The sequence below is a fragment of the Hypomesus nipponensis genome, chromosome 7 (assembly GCF_054491055.1).
Source record: "Hypomesus nipponensis isolate SF chromosome 7, ASM5449105v1, whole genome shotgun sequence".
Classification (NCBI taxonomy): domain Eukaryota; kingdom Metazoa; phylum Chordata; class Actinopteri; order Osmeriformes; family Osmeridae; genus Hypomesus; species Hypomesus nipponensis.
Genome location: NC_140367.1, coordinates 15329539 through 15345636, shown reverse-complemented (window position 1 = coordinate 15345636; position 16098 = coordinate 15329539). Strand labels below are relative to the sequence as shown.

The following is a 16098-nucleotide window of genomic DNA, read 5'->3' as shown; positions in this document are numbered from 1 at the left end:
AGTGTGTCACGCAATACCTGAAGACGGGGGATTTTTGACAGACGATCGCTTTGGCTCTTTGTTTTCCAAACACAAAGTGACACACATTTTTGGACGCAGGACACAAATGACAGCAGCACTGATGCTTCTGTGGCTGAGTTTTGTTGCATGGCAATGCTGGATATGTTAAGGAGTCCGCAATGCGAATGACTCCTCCCCTCGGGGTGAATAGGCACAGTCTTGTCCATTCAATCTCTTGATCCCTAACTTGCTCTGCTGACTTATGTCCTTACAGAATATGATGTTGTGGGCCTCCAAAACCCTGATCTCAGATCAGGCTCCCCCAGTGATGTCTTAAAGACAGGGAAAGGAGTGTGTGCAGGCTACGCTGGCCTTTTCCAAGCTATGTGCAGGTAGCTCCCACCAAAGCTCTTTCAATCCAATCAACATTACAAACTGATAATCAACGGGTTTGTTGGTCGGGTTAAGTCATTATCAATAAATCAAGAAGTTCAGTTTGCATTGAGCTGATGACTCTTGTCATCACTCGTCTTGACCGGCTTCTGCATTTAGCATTCTGTAGCCTTGTGGGGCATTGCTGAGCCATCAGAGATTGAGTGTGTTTGCTTTACTAAATCCTATGATACTAATGTTGATCGGGCTGTACTGCACTGCGCTTGACTGCTTCCGGAAAGCGTGTCCACTGCTAAGAAGTACTGGCTTGCTGAGGCGTCTGTGAATGCCTGTGATTGCCGTAACCCACTTGCAGTGTGGTTCAGTCTTGCAGGCATAGAGTGTCAGCAGGTGTCTGGGTACTCCAAGGGTGGAATGTACAAGCTGGGTGCCCGCTTCACAGGGAGTGCCACCCACGCCTGGAATGCAGTCAGACTAGCAGGGACCTGGCATTTACTGGACAGCACATGGGGAGCTGGGAACGTCCGTGATAATCACTCCACATTCAAATTCGAGTAAGTGCACTTCTCAAGCTCTCCTTTTAAGTTCCCCGCTAAACATGTGTGCATTGCACTTCGGCAGCGCACTGAGGATAAAACAGAATTACCGGAGTGGACAGACCATAATACTTGTCTCCTGGTGTTGCTTTTGCTTTAAGATACAATGAGTTCTACTTCCTGACGCACCCTGCACTCTTTGTGGGAGATCATTTCCCACTTGAGAGCCAGTGGCAGCTGCTCAACCCTCGGCTTTCCTTGAAGCAATTTGAGAACTCGATGCATTTGAGAAGCACGTTTTATAATTTGGCCCTCCTCTCTATACACCCTGAGACATATCTCATCCAATCAGGTCAGTAGTTTTTGCTGCCTTCCAGATTTATTTATGTTGATATTATCAGGGATTCACTTTGTTGCTGAATAAAGTTTTGATTTCGGTCTTGGTATCACTTTTGCTTGTGTACAGTAATGTAATGTATGTAACGTGTAAGGTATATCCTTGGCTTCTCTCCCCAATGCAGATGGAAAGACAACGATCACAGTTAAGAGTTCATCACCTGTGCTGTTCATGCACAACATGAATGGGAAACAGCGCGACGCTATCATGACACTCACACCAGATGGCATGAAGCTGGATGTCTTCCCCCAGGAAACTGAAAAGCATACCTTGGATATATATGCAAAGGCCTTGAATTCTAGAGAGGAGGAAAAGTACAGCCAAGTGTGTCAGTATCAGCTCCAGTGCAAGGCGGTCAACAGGGAAATGCGGCTTCCGGATGACCTGAGTAACCCAGTGGGGCCCAGCTGGCTGACGGAGAGGAGGGGCCTCCAGCATCCCTCGCAGCGCGGCCCCATCGTCCACGCGGCGGACGGCCGCTGCTCCCTTTGCTTCCGCGTAGCAAGCCACTTGGACCTCATGGCCATGCTGAGCGCCGCAGCCATGACCGACGATGAGCAGAGGAGACATGTTTTTCAGTCCAGGCGAGGAGACTCTGTGGATTTCAGGGTGCAGGTCCCCAGGGCGGGGTTGTACGTGTTCAGCGTATATGGCAGGGATAAAGCAGAGATAGGGAGCTATGGGTTCCTCTGTAATTATCTGATCTCCTGCACCAACCCCACAGTGAGGTGGCCTTTCTACCCACTGAGGTACGATTCCTGGAAAGAGGACTATGAGCTGGTGGAGCCCCTGTCAGGGGTCCTGCCAGCCAGTCATATGGTCAAGTTTAAGATGAGGATCCCCCACGTGTCACAGGTCTCCGTGGGTGGCAGGGACACACAGGAGCTGGTCCTTGATGCAAATGGGTACTGGAGTGGCTGCTGCAGTACAGTGGGGTGCACCGACCTCAACATCATGATCCAAGTCAATCCTGGCGACCGATCATGTTCCTTTGTTCTCAACTATCAAGTGGAGAGCCACTAGTGACCATTCTGTCTCCCTTTCTGCGGTTTGGCAAGAGGTGGATCTGACTAACATCCCTCTTCTAAGATGACATTGAGGCATGCTAATGAGCTTCTAAGAGAGGTTCAAGCAAATAATTAAAAAGGTTTAGTAAATTAAATTCATAAGAAATTCTTTCAAGTTCTTGCATTGTCACCTCAGGTGATGGTTTATTCATATATTCTACTATTAACATTAGAGTGTAAACTGTTTCAAAGTGTTTTGGGGTTGTTGTTAGTTTTTTTTTATCAGTGAAACTAAGTACACATATGGCTGGGTGTGTAATTAATAATTACAATTTAATTTAACTATTTAAATTAAGACAATTTGTGGTGAAAATGTAAAAGCTGGCTTAAAAATGGCAGCAAGAGGGTGTGAGATCAGGGGCGGCGGACCCTATATATATATATATATATAATTACACTATCAGGGCCAGAGTGGGACCCATTTTCAACCCGGCCAAAACCAGCCCATCCCCACCAGGATGCCTGACATACGCTGAACATTCGGGGCTTGACCCGAACCTAGGACCTGACCAGCGCTCGACATTAACATTTTTACTCACCAGCCACTGTGGCTAGTGGTTTTCCAAAGTTACTAGCCACTCAGCAATTTCACTAGCCACAATTTTGTTGTTGGGAAATTAAGTTTTATTTGATTAAAGTTGCCTACGGTATGCTACAATTTACTTGAAGAACTAGATTAACTAGAAGAACTAGAATCCTTTCAAATGTAAATGACCATTGTAAACACCCAAAATCAAGACAACATAAAATGTATGTCGCCAATTATTTTGCTCTTTTAAGTGTGTAAAGCTCCTTTTGTATGAAAATATGCAGCCGATTAAGACAAAGACAAAATGAGTAGCTCATTGCATATAACGGGGTGTAAAGATGTATTGAAAATATATGAACTAAACAGAATTGTTTTTTGTCCGGTTAAATATTAATGAAAAACAACTATTTTAATCTTTTTTATTTCGGTTTAACTTTCATCACCAGTTTTTCTCTTTTTTGTCTGCCCTGCGGGTTTTCCTACCGCCACATCCTTGGCTTGCACTGAGCAGGGTCCTCAAGTTTTATCAACAGCCCCACGAGAGAAGATTTTGCGTGTGTTCGCGCGTCTATGTTGCTTAGCAACGAAAGTACAGTGTTGGTGGTGAAGCTCGCCCCTTGCACCAAATCTCACGCCAAGGTTTTTGAAAAAGTTGGCAGCCCTGTTAATGTCATGCCCTGAACCTGACCTAGTCAAGGTTTTTATGTTAGCTGAAATCTGAATTTCACGTTAATGTGAGCGCAATATTTTTTTACATTAATTTCAGTGCAAAATCCACTCCAGGCCTGAGTACTATTACTAAATGAGCAATATTTTAGGGGGTGCTATCGGGGTGCTTTGGTCTTTCTTGGGGGTGCTGAAGCACCTGCTAGCTCCTCCCTAGCACCGCCCATGTGAGATGAACCATCATGGCCTTGTGATGTATCCGGCCTTGATTCTCCGTCCGAGGAGCCCTGGACCTATGTGGTCTGTGAACAAGGCTGGATTAACCATTAGGGCAACTGGGCACTTGCCCAGGGGCACATGACATTTAAGGGGCCCTTGACAATGTCAACTAAAATGTTATATCACGTTATGAACGCAGTCCCAACTTTCCTTAATGTGAGTACTTTATTGCAACTCGTTTGATCAAAATATTATGTCAAATCACGTCAAAAACAGTGCTTGTGTAGTCTAGTCGCCAGTGCCGCCGCTCCCATAACGCGCACTACGCACTTTGCATAGGGCACCAACTTCTGAGGGTGCACCAAAAAATTGCCAACTGAAAAATCATCATAGTTATAATACTTATAATGCCGATATTATTTTAGTATAGAAATATTAGGCACTTATATTATAAAACAGGCAGAACAAAAGATATATTTAAATGCTCAAAAAAAGTTACGATGGTGCCCCCCCCCCAAAAAAAAAACTCATACACACTCAACTTACCAAGCTCGCTGTGGATGCCCTTCCCTATCTCAATGGCCTGACTAACTTTGACAGTAGGCTAGGTCAAATTTTCTAAAATGGGCTTAAAAAGATAACAGGAGTTAGGGGAAGAAAAAAAGAAAGAAAGAGACTGCGAGATGGTGCCCGTGCATCACTTTCAGGTAAGACCATGTTTAATCTTTTTTTTTTTTGCCATTTAAAATGCTTTCTTTTTCCGGTTTTCTGCAACCACATTGCGCGTGCATCCCGAATGTTTACAAACAAATAATTGGTCTATAGGCTAAGGCAGCAGCCAGGTTCGATATTGTAAACTCTGCAGGATGTAGTCGGAAAATAACTAAAGCTAGATAGGCTAAACGTTAATCTAGCATATCCAACAAAAATAAAATCAAACATTCACCATCAAAGTGAAGTATTTTTTTTTTGACTATAGTATTTCACGAGCAATTTCCTGTTGCAGGCCTAATGAGTTGGACAGAGAGGATTGCAGTGAGTCAGTTGTGGTCAGTGATCGTCAAACCGAAGCAGGAGTTGACAGTGATCAGGAGGACCATGTTGATGACATGCCAGTCAATGCAGAACAGGATAAGACCGGAGCAGGAGCAAATTAAGCCCCTATATAAAACCTATAATTTTTCCTCTGACCCAGCACAACTAGGGGGTCTGGGGGAATGTTCTCCCAGAAGAAATGTTGGAAAATATATTTTTAAATGGTGTCCTCTAGTGGGTTTTAGGAAGAGAAATTAACAAATTTAGATAAAAAAATATATATATGTATATATATTTATTAATTTTTAAAAATTGTTTGGGGGGGGGCGGCTAATGAAACTTTTGGAGGGACGCTTCATTAAAAAGATATATACTTACTACTGGCTCTTGCAAACCTAAAGGTTGATCTGCGATCCCCAAACAGCCAGCACGGTTCACAGTAGGCACAACCACGTATCAAAGAGTATCAAAGCCAACCACGGGGCAGTTTTATACCGGCCTTTGTTGTAAAGTGATAAAATGACTCTGAAAAGCAACGATTCAATTGATTCCTAGGGACTGCAAATACCCTTCAACTCGCAGTAGATGATGAGCTGTTTGGAAAAGCAAAAGTTGTCTGACTGCTATGACAGGGACATTGCGCCCACGTTTCCAGCGCAACTCCTATCATTCAGGTCCTGCTTTAAAGCAGCGATCTCTCAGCAGTCATCGGTGCAACAGATAGCAAAAATGCTGATTGTTGATAACCACTCGGTTACATCAGCATTGGGAGAGGTTTCTTACCGTACCTGTGACCGTAGCCACAGCAGAGCGATCATTTTCTAAACTAAAGATGATTAAGACCTACTTAAGGAGCAGCATGGGACAGGAGAGACTGAGTGGATTAGCTACCCTGTCCATCGAAAGCATCCAAGCCAGGGAGTTGAACATTTCTGAAATTGTTGAGGAATTTGCTCAACGCAAGGCTCGTAGGATGCCATTCTAAACGTCATGCATGTTATATTTTTTTCATATGCCTAATGCTACTTGAAATTACTTTTTCTCTTCAATGTCGTAAAAAGAATGTTACTTTGCGCATAGCCCTAAGTGATATTGTTGGAGGAAGTTTTTTTGTTATTGCATGCAGCAGACAAGGCGCTGACTGTGGATCCGCTGTCGAGTGTCTGTTCCCATAAATCAATGCAAATATTAGTAATTCACAATAATGTTTGATTACCCCCTGAATAAGTTGTATTAATGTTTTCCCAAGTTATCTATCTGCTCATTATATAGCCTACTGTTTCTCCAAAATCAATTTGATTAATGAAATACTGTGTTCATTGGTGTTTTCATTAAAACCTATTGTAGCAACCCTTAATGTGTATTGTACATCATAAATACATTTCCCTGCGCCTCGCTAAGCTCAACACTCAATAATTTTGCCTGACAATAGGTTGGTTAAGGGGCCTGTTGGTAAGATCTGCACTCAGGCCTGCCAAGTCATTATTACGCCGCTGATGTCATAACATGAAATAACTTTTGTTTGGTTTGTAGATTAAAATCATTCTGATACCAAGGTTGACTGACTTTAATCTACGAACCAAACCATTTATAAAAAAAATTCTAAGGCTGCATTAGCAGAGACCTGAATGATACAGCCCCTTTGTACCCCTCATATCCCTTTTCCACCAAAGCCAGGCCGGTGCTGGTTCTGGGCTGGTTCCAATGCTCGAACCAGTTCTTTGGTTTTCCACACAAATAAACCTGGCTCCGGTTCCAAAAAACAGGTTCCAACTCAGCACCAAGTTTAAGGTGGGCCAGAAACAAGAACCGGTGACATTGGGTGCCAGGGGGCGGGATTATCGTCCCGTCCCGTGCCAAAACAAATACATTACGCCGCCACTTCTAAAAAAGACCAGTAGGCCTACAATAGCTAATACAATGGACAGCGAGACGGTAATTTGTATTCACTCTGCCCATGAGATGCTTAACCTGATTGCAAGTGTATTCAAAAGACTCCCGGGACACTCAAAAGTTTTGAAAAAACTGTGCAGGGGTTAAATCCGGCACAACTGTGTCCCACCAATAGCGTGATCGGGCTATATAGGCTATGTCCACATGTGACCTCCGCCTTGCCCTCAGCCATAATACAATCTGCAAAGGTAAAATCATGTATGTTTTGGTTTGTTTACAGGTGTATAGTCCATATGAGCTGCTACGTTTAGCTATAATACTAACAGCCAAAACGTTCAAGATAATTAGCCTACCGTTCTTCTTGAACGTAACCTGTCTTCATTGCGACCACGAATAGCTGTAAATGCACGTCTACAAAGTGCAGTATACGTTTGTATAGCCAACATTAACATTACTGGTAGGTATTCCTCAATTGTTGTTACACTGACTTCAATGTTTTATGACTTGTTGTGTGTGACAATGTTGTAATGACTTGTTACAATGATTTCATGCTGCGTTGCTAGGACAACGGAGGCATATGACGTAGTAGCACTACTCTGGCTCTCAGTCGGTAGAAAATCGAGCTGGTTCTTAGATTAGCCAGCACCGAACCGCATAAGCACCAGCACCGAACCGCATAAGCACCAGCCCAGAACCAGCACCGGCCCGGTTTTGGTGGAAAAGGGCTATCAGAGACTCGTTTTGCACAAAAGGGACTGCGATGTTAAAATGAACATCACACTTTGTAGCACACACCTATTGAGTTGGTCTCAAATTGAAGAGGAAGGTGAACCAAGGAAGACTCTGAAATTATCATTAAAAGTTGTGTTCATGTAAATAGAGTTCTAAACAGCTTTTAACGTCATGTTTGATATGAATTTGTTTCTTATTTTATGTATTACATTCTAGTAATATTTGTAATGTTTTAACATGTATTTTTACATGGTTTACAGAGTTTGTGCTTGCAGTAGTCCAACATGTGTTTACATATTCACTTGTCTTGCAAAGGCCTCACACTTGGTCTACTGCAGCCTTGAGTAAACCAGTGATGGTCCAATTTGAATTTGTATGAATTTGTATATATTAAAAAACCTTTCTTTCATATGGCCGGTGTCCATATTTTCATATGCAGGTTTGAGTTTATATATGGCGAAGATATACCAATCTCTTTGAGTTGTTTACTATACAAGCTCCGGTGCGTTTCATTGTGATCACCTTGGTTAAAGATTTGTTATTGATTATGTTTCATTATTATTGTACTGATTATCTTACTATTTAGATAATAAACTATCATTGTGCATTTAAAGTTACTCATTGTAAGTATCACACTAATGTGGTGAAAACCTTGAGCAAGTTGGGTTGATAAGAGGTAATCTTCTTGTCTCCAGAAGGTTAGGGTAGTTATGGCATCCCTAACCACCAGATCCTGCTCTCCAGACTTTCTGAGATAGGCATCACTGGCACTGCACTCCAGTGGATCTCATCCTACCTGTCAGGAAGATCCTACCAGGTTTCCTGGGGAGGCAACTGTCAGCCCCTCGCCAGCTCTCCACTGGTGTCCTTCAGGGCTCCGTCTTTGGACCTCCTCTTCTCTCTATACACCTCACTTGGACCAATCATCACCTCCCATGGCTTCTCTTACCACTGCTATGCTGACGACACGCAGCTGTACCTGTCATTCCCCCCGACCGATCCGGACATCTCAGCTCGGATTGAGGCCTGCCTCACAGACATCTCCGCCTGGATGACTAAGCACCACCTCCAACTGAACCTTGCCAAAACACAACTTCTCATCATCCCGGCCAAACCTTCCATCTCCCACGATCTCTCAATCACCTTGGGATCTGCGACGGTGACCCCTTCATCATCTGCCAGAAACCTTGGGGTTACCATGGATGACAAGCTCTCCCTCACAGCCCACATTGCTGCAGTCTCCTGGTCGTGTAGATTCACCCTCTACAATATCCGGACGATCAGAGATACCTGTCTTAGCACTCCACCCAGCTGCTAGTCGAAGCACTTTTACTCTCAAAGTTGGTCTACTGCAACTCGCTGCTCGCCGGTCTCCCAGCATGCGCAACCCACCCTCTTCAGAGGATTTAGAATGCAGCGGCCCGCCCGGCCTACAATCTACCCAGACACTCCCATGTTATCCCGCTCCTCATCTCCCTCCACTGGCTACCCATCACGGCCCGCATCAGATTCAAGACCCTGGTACTGACCTTCCGAGCAGTGAACGGGACTGCACCCGACTACATCAAGTCTCTCCTGCAGCCTTACACCCTACGGTCTTCTTCAGACAACTGCCTGGTGGTCCCATCGCTCAAGACCGCCCGGTCCCAACACAAGCTCTTCTCCTGCCTGGCCCCCCAGTGGTGGAATCAACTCCCCACCTCCATCAGAGACACTGACTGTCTCCCCACCTTCAATGGTTTTGAATGGTTAATGGTTTTCTGGACCCAATAGTAGTTTCCTCAAGGATCACAATTACTTTTTACTGTTGTTTGCTTTTCTACAGGTACACTTGCTCTTATAGCAGTTCATATTGTTTAATTGTAACTTGTTTAACTACATGCTCTTATGGTTCTTCCGTTTGGCACTTATTTTGGTTGTTCACAATATGTCTTTCATGTTTTGGCTACCCGCAATGTTTTTGGGGCTATCTTGTTGTTATCATCAGTGACCTATACACTTTGTAAAGCTCTCTCTTGGAAGTCGCTTTGGATAAAAGCGTCTGCTAAATGAATAAATGTAACAGTTTAATGTTTAACAAGCACTAACTTGCTAATGACTCATAATTGTATCCTAATTTAGTTCCTTGGTGTTTGGTAATGAAGGGCCTCATAGCAACATGTTTCTAAGTAAATATTAATTTGACTGTTAATCATCAAGATGATATGAAACAGTCACTCATGCAATGGTATGCAAAATCATGATCCTACTAAACAGCTACTTCAATTAGGGTACAATCATTTAGCAATCAATTACTTCTTTATCAATTCTTGGATACCTATTTGGAAGTCGAAAACAAACATTTAGCACTTTGTCAACCATTATTAAATGATCTATATCTTCTGATTATAAATATAGCTATAATCATACAGTAGCAACTAAACTTGTCAAGGAGTATCAACCCAACTCCAACCACGGATCTCAAGTCTGCGCAAATTACTGAGTAGATGCCAATCAAATACAGCATCTATACTATAATGCAAGGAATTTCTGTGTCTTTTTGTCTGTGCATGTTTTAAAGTGTTTTGTTTTGGGGAACAATTAACTTGGGAACCAGGCACTGTGTAAAGTTTTAATTTTGCAGGTGTCCATCTCAGGACCCAAGGACATGAGGCTGACGGATAAGAGCTTTGCGTTTCCGAAAGAAGTTTTGCTGCGTTTGGGTCCACTCTGTACTCCACTGTAACAAATGTCTAGATGTTTGTGGGGTTAATACATTTAATACATACATTGATCACCAAGAAATAAGTAATTGATCATGTAAGAAACAGCCGACAATTATGGGCTACATAATCATTTGCACCAGAGTACCAGCAATTTGGTCAAAAGACTGAAAAAGTATGCTTTTATGGTGTGCATCAGTGACAAAATTATGATGTCTTTTGAGAATTTCAATTGTGATCTGAGAAATATGGAATCCAAAGCCACTAAGAAAAGCTTTTATCACTGGCTGCAGCATGGGCACTGTGCCCTACCTATATTTCCAGACGTGTGTATTTGTGTGTGTGTGTGCATCACCGACTTCATCACGGGAACTGTGAACATCGTTTTTACGCTGTCATCATGAAGACTTGTCACAAAGTGTTAACAGTATTTTTTGAATGCAAAATACAAAACAAGTATTTTGATACAAAATATGATGCTATATCCATCAAACCTAACAAATACAAATAACAAAATCCAATTTTGTATTTACATTTAGACTTTTAATAAATTTTTTGAAATGAGTATTTGAAATACATAATATATATTTGATATATATGACATATCATAAATACTGCCCATCCCTAAACATGACTGTACAATTTTCTCATTTAATCTGCAAATAGGCCTACACAACTGTTGGCCATTGGCTTTGCCAAGATGAAGAGATCCAGGCAGACAAACGGAGATACATTCCAATCTGATAACAGCAGCAAACATGAAACCCCTTACGAAAAATAAGTATACTTCAAGTTTAATTTGTAAGTATACTTAAGTATAAAAAGTATACTATTATCATGGTACTTACAGTATACTAGCAGTGTACTCATTTTATACAATTTTTGTACTAAGTAAACCGAATTGGACCACTTTTAGGTAATTTAGTACACTTTAAAGTACACTTGTAGTGTATTTGAAGTTTACTTTTGAATACTGTAAAGTAGCCTGTTGTGCACTTTTAGTTTATGAAGTATACTTCGTTAAGTACCTCAAAGTATATATTTGAATACTGTAAAGTAACCTGTGTAGTGCCCTTTCAGTTCATGAAGTAGGATATACTTCCTTAAGTACCTCAAAGTATACTTTAAACACTTTCAAGTCCACTTTCAATTGATATAAGTACTTCAAGAAGTAATCTTAAAAAAGGTCAATTTAATATGATTTACTACTAGGGATGGGACGTATGGCACTGACTCAGGGCCGGCCCACGCCTTTAAGGGCCCTTAAGCAGAATGTTTTGGGGGGCCCCTCAGCGTCGCCAAATTATGTTCTTTCTTGATTGTCGTAATTCTTCGATTAAATTTATTACACATCATTTTTACCATTGTTTTTGGTGCGCCGTTTTTTTCAGGGGTGGCGTTTAAGTGAGGGCAACGTTTAATCGAAGAAATACGGTATTTTTGGCTAGCTGAGCGTGTTCGTTTGCTACATGAAATGTTCTTAGATAGTTTGAACAGTACGGTCTTCTAAATCACCCATCAAGCAACGAGCATATGTCATTGTTAGACTAGCTAGTTCTATCTCATCTGCTTTCTATTAACGCTAATTTGCAAGGAATGCAAGAACAGCTAGATAACAAAAACACCTAGACTACCTAAGCTACTGTACAGCCTGTAAACTAGCTAGTTTAGCTTGCTAACGCAAGAGCTCCTTCTCCAGTTCTTTCAATAAATAATCTAGACAGGTATTAGCAATAGGCTAGACTGCTATTCGTTTTCTGGTTAGTTTTCTTAAGCTTCCCTTCTAATGCAGCCTAACAGCTAGCCTTTAGCTAGCTAGAGTAATTTGCTAAGTAAGGTATGTTGATAGGATATTACAAACGTATTTAGCCAACAGTGGACCCCTAGTTTATTGTCTAAAGGATGGACCCCTATACCCCTTTTCCACCAAAGCCGGGCCGGTGCTGGTTCTGGGCTGGTGCTTATGCGGTTCGGTGCTGGTTCTAATCTAAGAACCAGCTCGATTTTCCACCGACAGAGTATAGGGCTACTACGTCATACGCCTCCGTTGTCCTAGCAACGCAGCATGAAATCATTGTAACAACTCATTACAACATTGTCACACACAACAAGTAATCAAACATTGAAGTCATTGTCAGAAAAATGGAGGAATACCTACCAGTAATGTTTATATTGGCTATACAAACGTATACTGCACTTCGTAGACGTGCATTTACAGCTATTCGTGGTCGCTATGAAGAGAGGTTACGTTCAAGAAGAACGGTAGGCTAATTATCTCGAACGTTTTGGCTGTTAGTATTATAGCTAAACGTAGCAGTTCATATGGACTATACCTGTAAACAAACCAAAACATACATGATTTTACCTTTGCAGATCGTATTATGGCTGAGGGCAAGGCGGAGGTCACATGTTGTGTGGACATACCCCCGATCACGCTATTGGTGGGACACAGTTGTGCCGGATTTTATTCCTGCACAGTTTGTTCAAAACTTTCGAGTGTCCCGGGAGTCTTTTGAGTACATTTGCGATCAGGTCAGACATCTCATGGGCAGAGCGAATACAAATTACCGTCTCGCTGTTCCTCTGAGAAAACGTGTAGCAATTGCTCTCTGGAAGCTGGCCACCGGCAGCGAATATAGATCCATCAGCCACCTTTTTGGTGTTGGAATAAGCACAGTGTTCAACTGTGTTGAGGATTTCTGCGACGCTGTCATAAATGTCCTGCTTCCTCGACACATCGCTACTCCAGATGCTGCCAAGCTCATTGAAATGGCCACATTCTTCCATAACCGCTGGAGAATACCACAGTGTGTTGGCGCAATAGACGGAAGCCACATCCCTATAATTGCACCTGAGGAGTATCCCCGGGACTACTTTAACAGGAAAGGGTGGCACTCGATCGTCTTACAAGGAGTTGTGGATGGGAAAGGCCTGTTTTGGGATGTGTGTGTGGGCTATGCAGGGAGTGTGCATGATGCTCGAGTGCTAAGGCAGTCCCATCTATGGGAGCTACTAAATGATGGGGAATTACTGGGAAAGAACAAAATGGCCATCTCTGGCTTTAACGTTGGACACTATTTAATTGGTGACCCGGCTTACCCCATGCAGAACTGGCTTATGAAGCCCTTCTCCGACACTGGCAGACTGTCAGCAGAGCAACACACGTACAACTACAGACTGAGCAGTGCGCGCTCAGTTGTAGAGATGGCTTTTGGGAGACTAAAGGGGCGATGGAGATGTCTTCTCAAAAGAAATGACTGCAAGCTGGAGCTGGAGCTGAGCAAGACGATGACCTTGACCTGCTGTGTACTTCATAATATTTGTGAAGAGCATGGTGACAATTTCATTGAGGAGCACGACAGGCAGTTCAACATTCAGCCTCCAGGTCAGGTATTGCCTGAGCATGGTGAGCTGGAAGGGGCAGACATTAGGGCAGCCATAATGAGCTACTTCAACAGAAGAGAAGAATAAATGTTTGTACTGCATAGATAATTCAATTGCAAAGAGTCCCCTACAGTCTCCTCCCTTAACTGTGTTCTGTTCTGTTTACCTGATAAAAGCTGCACATCTCATCAATTCAAGTTTGAGTTGTTATTCACATATTTAAAACTGAAGAACAAGAATACATGGATAAATAATTATATTTTTATTAATAAATAGTTAAATATAAAAACAAGAATAAGTAGATAAATAATTATATTTTAAATTCATAAATAGTTAGATGTAACAATGCATATTTCATTTATTGGCTTGGAACTCCATCGCCGTCACCATGCGCCCCATAAGACCCAGCAGAGCGCCCGTATCTGCCTCCATTTTCTGCATCATCTCCCTGCTGAAATCTAAAAATCTTGTGTCCGCCTTCTCCATATAGACAATTAAGTCCTCATTTGCACGCTTTCTTTTTCCTGTTCACAAAACAAAACAATACAGATTAGAAAAACAAAAGAGGACAGTGGACAGATAGGTCTACTTCACTTGGCTTACCAAAACATGCGCGTCTTATAATTTGTTAACAAAACACATTATTAAATTAACAGACATCCCAAGTCTACCGGAAGCTCCCGCATTTCAATAGCGGCTCCCTGACACCCGCAAATGCTATACAATCTCCCTGAAATCGGGGATTTTGTATTTATAGCGAGCGAGAGACTGTCAAATGGTCATTTCTGGTAGGGGGGGGGGGGGGGTAAGCGCTGGTAGAGGAGGGTATTGCGTCCCGAGGGGAGGGGGGGGGGGAGCCACCCCCCTGAAATGAGTCTCTGCAGGTCGGGATGTCTGCATTAATGCACAACACATCTTACCTCCTTGGGCTTTAGCTTGCTGTACAGAGCTAGATGGTGCCGGTGAGCTGCTGTCCCGTGGCATTGGCAAAGTTGTTTCCTCACCCTCCTCCACTTCCACATCAGTGACAGACAACTCTATAAATAGCCAAATCAAGAGAATTGTGTCTTAAACATAGTCTTGCAAACTACACTTACATAAACTTCAGTCTTTTTGTGGTGACAAACGTCAACTCGTGAAAACATTTACTTTTTCCAGCATTGCTGTGGCTGAATTCAGCGCCCCCCTCACCTGACAAGCCGGTCTGTCACCTAATACCGACTCCAGGATGTCAAAATATGGGTTTTTCTTAGGACGACCACTGCCACTTCGCCCAAGGTCCTTCTTCTGGTCCCTATATTCTTTTTTTAATTTTTTAATTTTATTTATTAGTTGCTCTATACTTCTGTCGTAGCCAGCCGCGGCCATCTCCAGCTTTATATTTTCAAAAATTGGTTTCGTTCGAACGGCACCGTCTAATTTATTTTGAACCTCTGTGGTGGACCACAGAGCCAGTAAACATTTCGTTTCCTCCTCAGACCATTGTTGTTTTAGTTTTGCGTCCATTGTGTTACTGTAGCTGTACTGGTCTTTTTTTAGAAGTGGCGGCGTAATGTATAGGCCTATTGTTTTTGCACGGGACGGGACGATAATCCCGCCCCTGGCACCCGACGTCATCGGTTCTTGTTTCTGGCCCACCTTAATGTTGGTGCGGAGTTGGAACCTGTTTTTTGGAACCGGAGCCAGGTTTATTTGTGTGGAAAACCGAAGAACTGGTTCGAGAATTGGAACCAGCCCAGAACCAGCACCGGCCCGGCTTTGGTGGAAAAGGGGTACTAGAGGACCCCTAGTGCAAGAAAAGAGAATGTTCATCAATGACATGCTGCTACTAAGCTAGGTATTTCAGGACATGTTACTCCTACCGTATTTTTGGGGAGACGTTTATTAAACAATGTAAATTTTTGGTGCAGCGTTTAATCGAGAGCATCGTTTAATTGCAGAAACACGGTACATTAAAGTGTGATTTTATGTATATTGGGGGCCCTAAGCAGCCGCTAAGTTCGCTAATGCCTTGGGACGGCCCTGCACTGACTTGTGTCGCAAAACCAATAAGCACAGTTTCAAAAAGTGTTTTGGAGCTTGTATCAAATTACCCCCCTTACCTGTTCTAAAATCAGCGTAAACCACGGACTCGCGGGGCTTATTGCTTTTCTAAAACTGTTACTACAAATATTTGATATGGTTTCATCAATAAAAACAATTAGAAACAAAATCGTTTAATAATAAATCGTCATTCTTCCGCTACTACAAAGTATAGTTCCTACATAAATCATTGCCACGCAACAGCCAGATGGACATCTTTGCCGTCCTTTTTCAATTTGAAATATTCGACGCGCAGTAATATGGAATGTTAATGAATGTTATGAAGACAACCTGTGAGGTTATGCTGGATTTTACAACGGCATGGAACGCGATATAGCCAATCACAATCAAGGATGGGAACGACCAGTTTTAGAAATTACGATAACCACGTGATAGATGACGTTCAATGCTTCAAACGTCACAATCTGGTTCGAAGTTTTGCAGCTCTTCTGAGCCAGAGCCA

General features: G+C 42.6%; 3 protein-coding genes across 3 annotated transcripts; 2 read left to right on the top strand and 1 right to left on the bottom strand.

The window, feature by feature from the left end:
- The first annotated feature begins 778 nt into the window (after positions 1 to 778).
- LOC146277288 (kyphoscoliosis peptidase-like) lies at positions 779 to 3987 on the top strand. Its single transcript, XM_084701866.1, has 3 exons — positions 779 to 947; positions 1091 to 1281; positions 1451 to 3987. Exons 1-3 carry the CDS (start codon positions 808 to 810, stop codon positions 2347 to 2349), a joined length of 1230 nt encoding a protein of 409 aa, XP_084557992.1. The 5' UTR covers positions 779 to 807; the 3' UTR covers positions 2350 to 3987.
- An 8726-nt stretch (positions 3988 to 12713) lies between these two features.
- LOC146277287 (uncharacterized) lies at positions 12714 to 13640 on the top strand. Its single transcript, XM_084702047.1, has one exon. It carries the CDS (start codon positions 12714 to 12716, stop codon positions 13638 to 13640), a length of 927 nt encoding a protein of 308 aa, XP_084558173.1.
- A 267-nt stretch (positions 13641 to 13907) lies between these two features.
- On the bottom strand, positions 13908 to 15207 carry LOC146277286 (zinc finger and SCAN domain-containing protein 29-like). Its single transcript, XM_084702046.1, has 2 exons — positions 14687 to 15207; positions 13908 to 14077 (listed from the first exon to the last, which is right to left on the bottom strand). The coding sequence occupies exons 1-2, from the start codon at positions 15168 to 15170 to the stop codon at positions 13908 to 13910; spliced, it is 654 nt and encodes a 217-aa protein (XP_084558172.1). The 5' UTR covers positions 15171 to 15207.
- Between the last annotated feature and the right edge of the window lie 891 nt (positions 15208 to 16098).

Bases quoted from the DNA above. Each gene is read 5' to 3' on its own strand.
- LOC146277287 (XM_084702047.1), top strand. From the start codon at position 12,714: ATGGGCAGAGCGAATACAAATTACCGTCTCGCTGTTCCTCTGAGAAAA.
- LOC146277286 (XM_084702046.1), bottom strand. From the start codon at position 15,170: ATGACGTCGGGTGCCAGGGGCGGGATTATCGTCCCGTCCCGTGCAAAA. The intron at 14,078-14,686 runs GTTGACGTTTGT...TTTTGTGAACAG, and splicing joins AAAAGTAAATGTTTTCACGA to GAAAAAGAAAGCGTGCAAAT.
- LOC146277288 (XM_084701866.1), top strand. From the start codon at position 808: ATGTACAAGCTGGGTGCCCGCTTCACAGGGAGTGCCACCCACGCCTGG. The intron at 948-1,090 runs GTAAGTGCACTT...TTTTGCTTTAAG, and splicing joins CACTCCACATTCAAATTCGA to ATACAATGAGTTCTACTTCC. The intron at 1,282-1,450 runs GTCAGTAGTTTT...TCCCCAATGCAG, and splicing joins GACATATCTCATCCAATCAG to ATGGAAAGACAACGATCACA.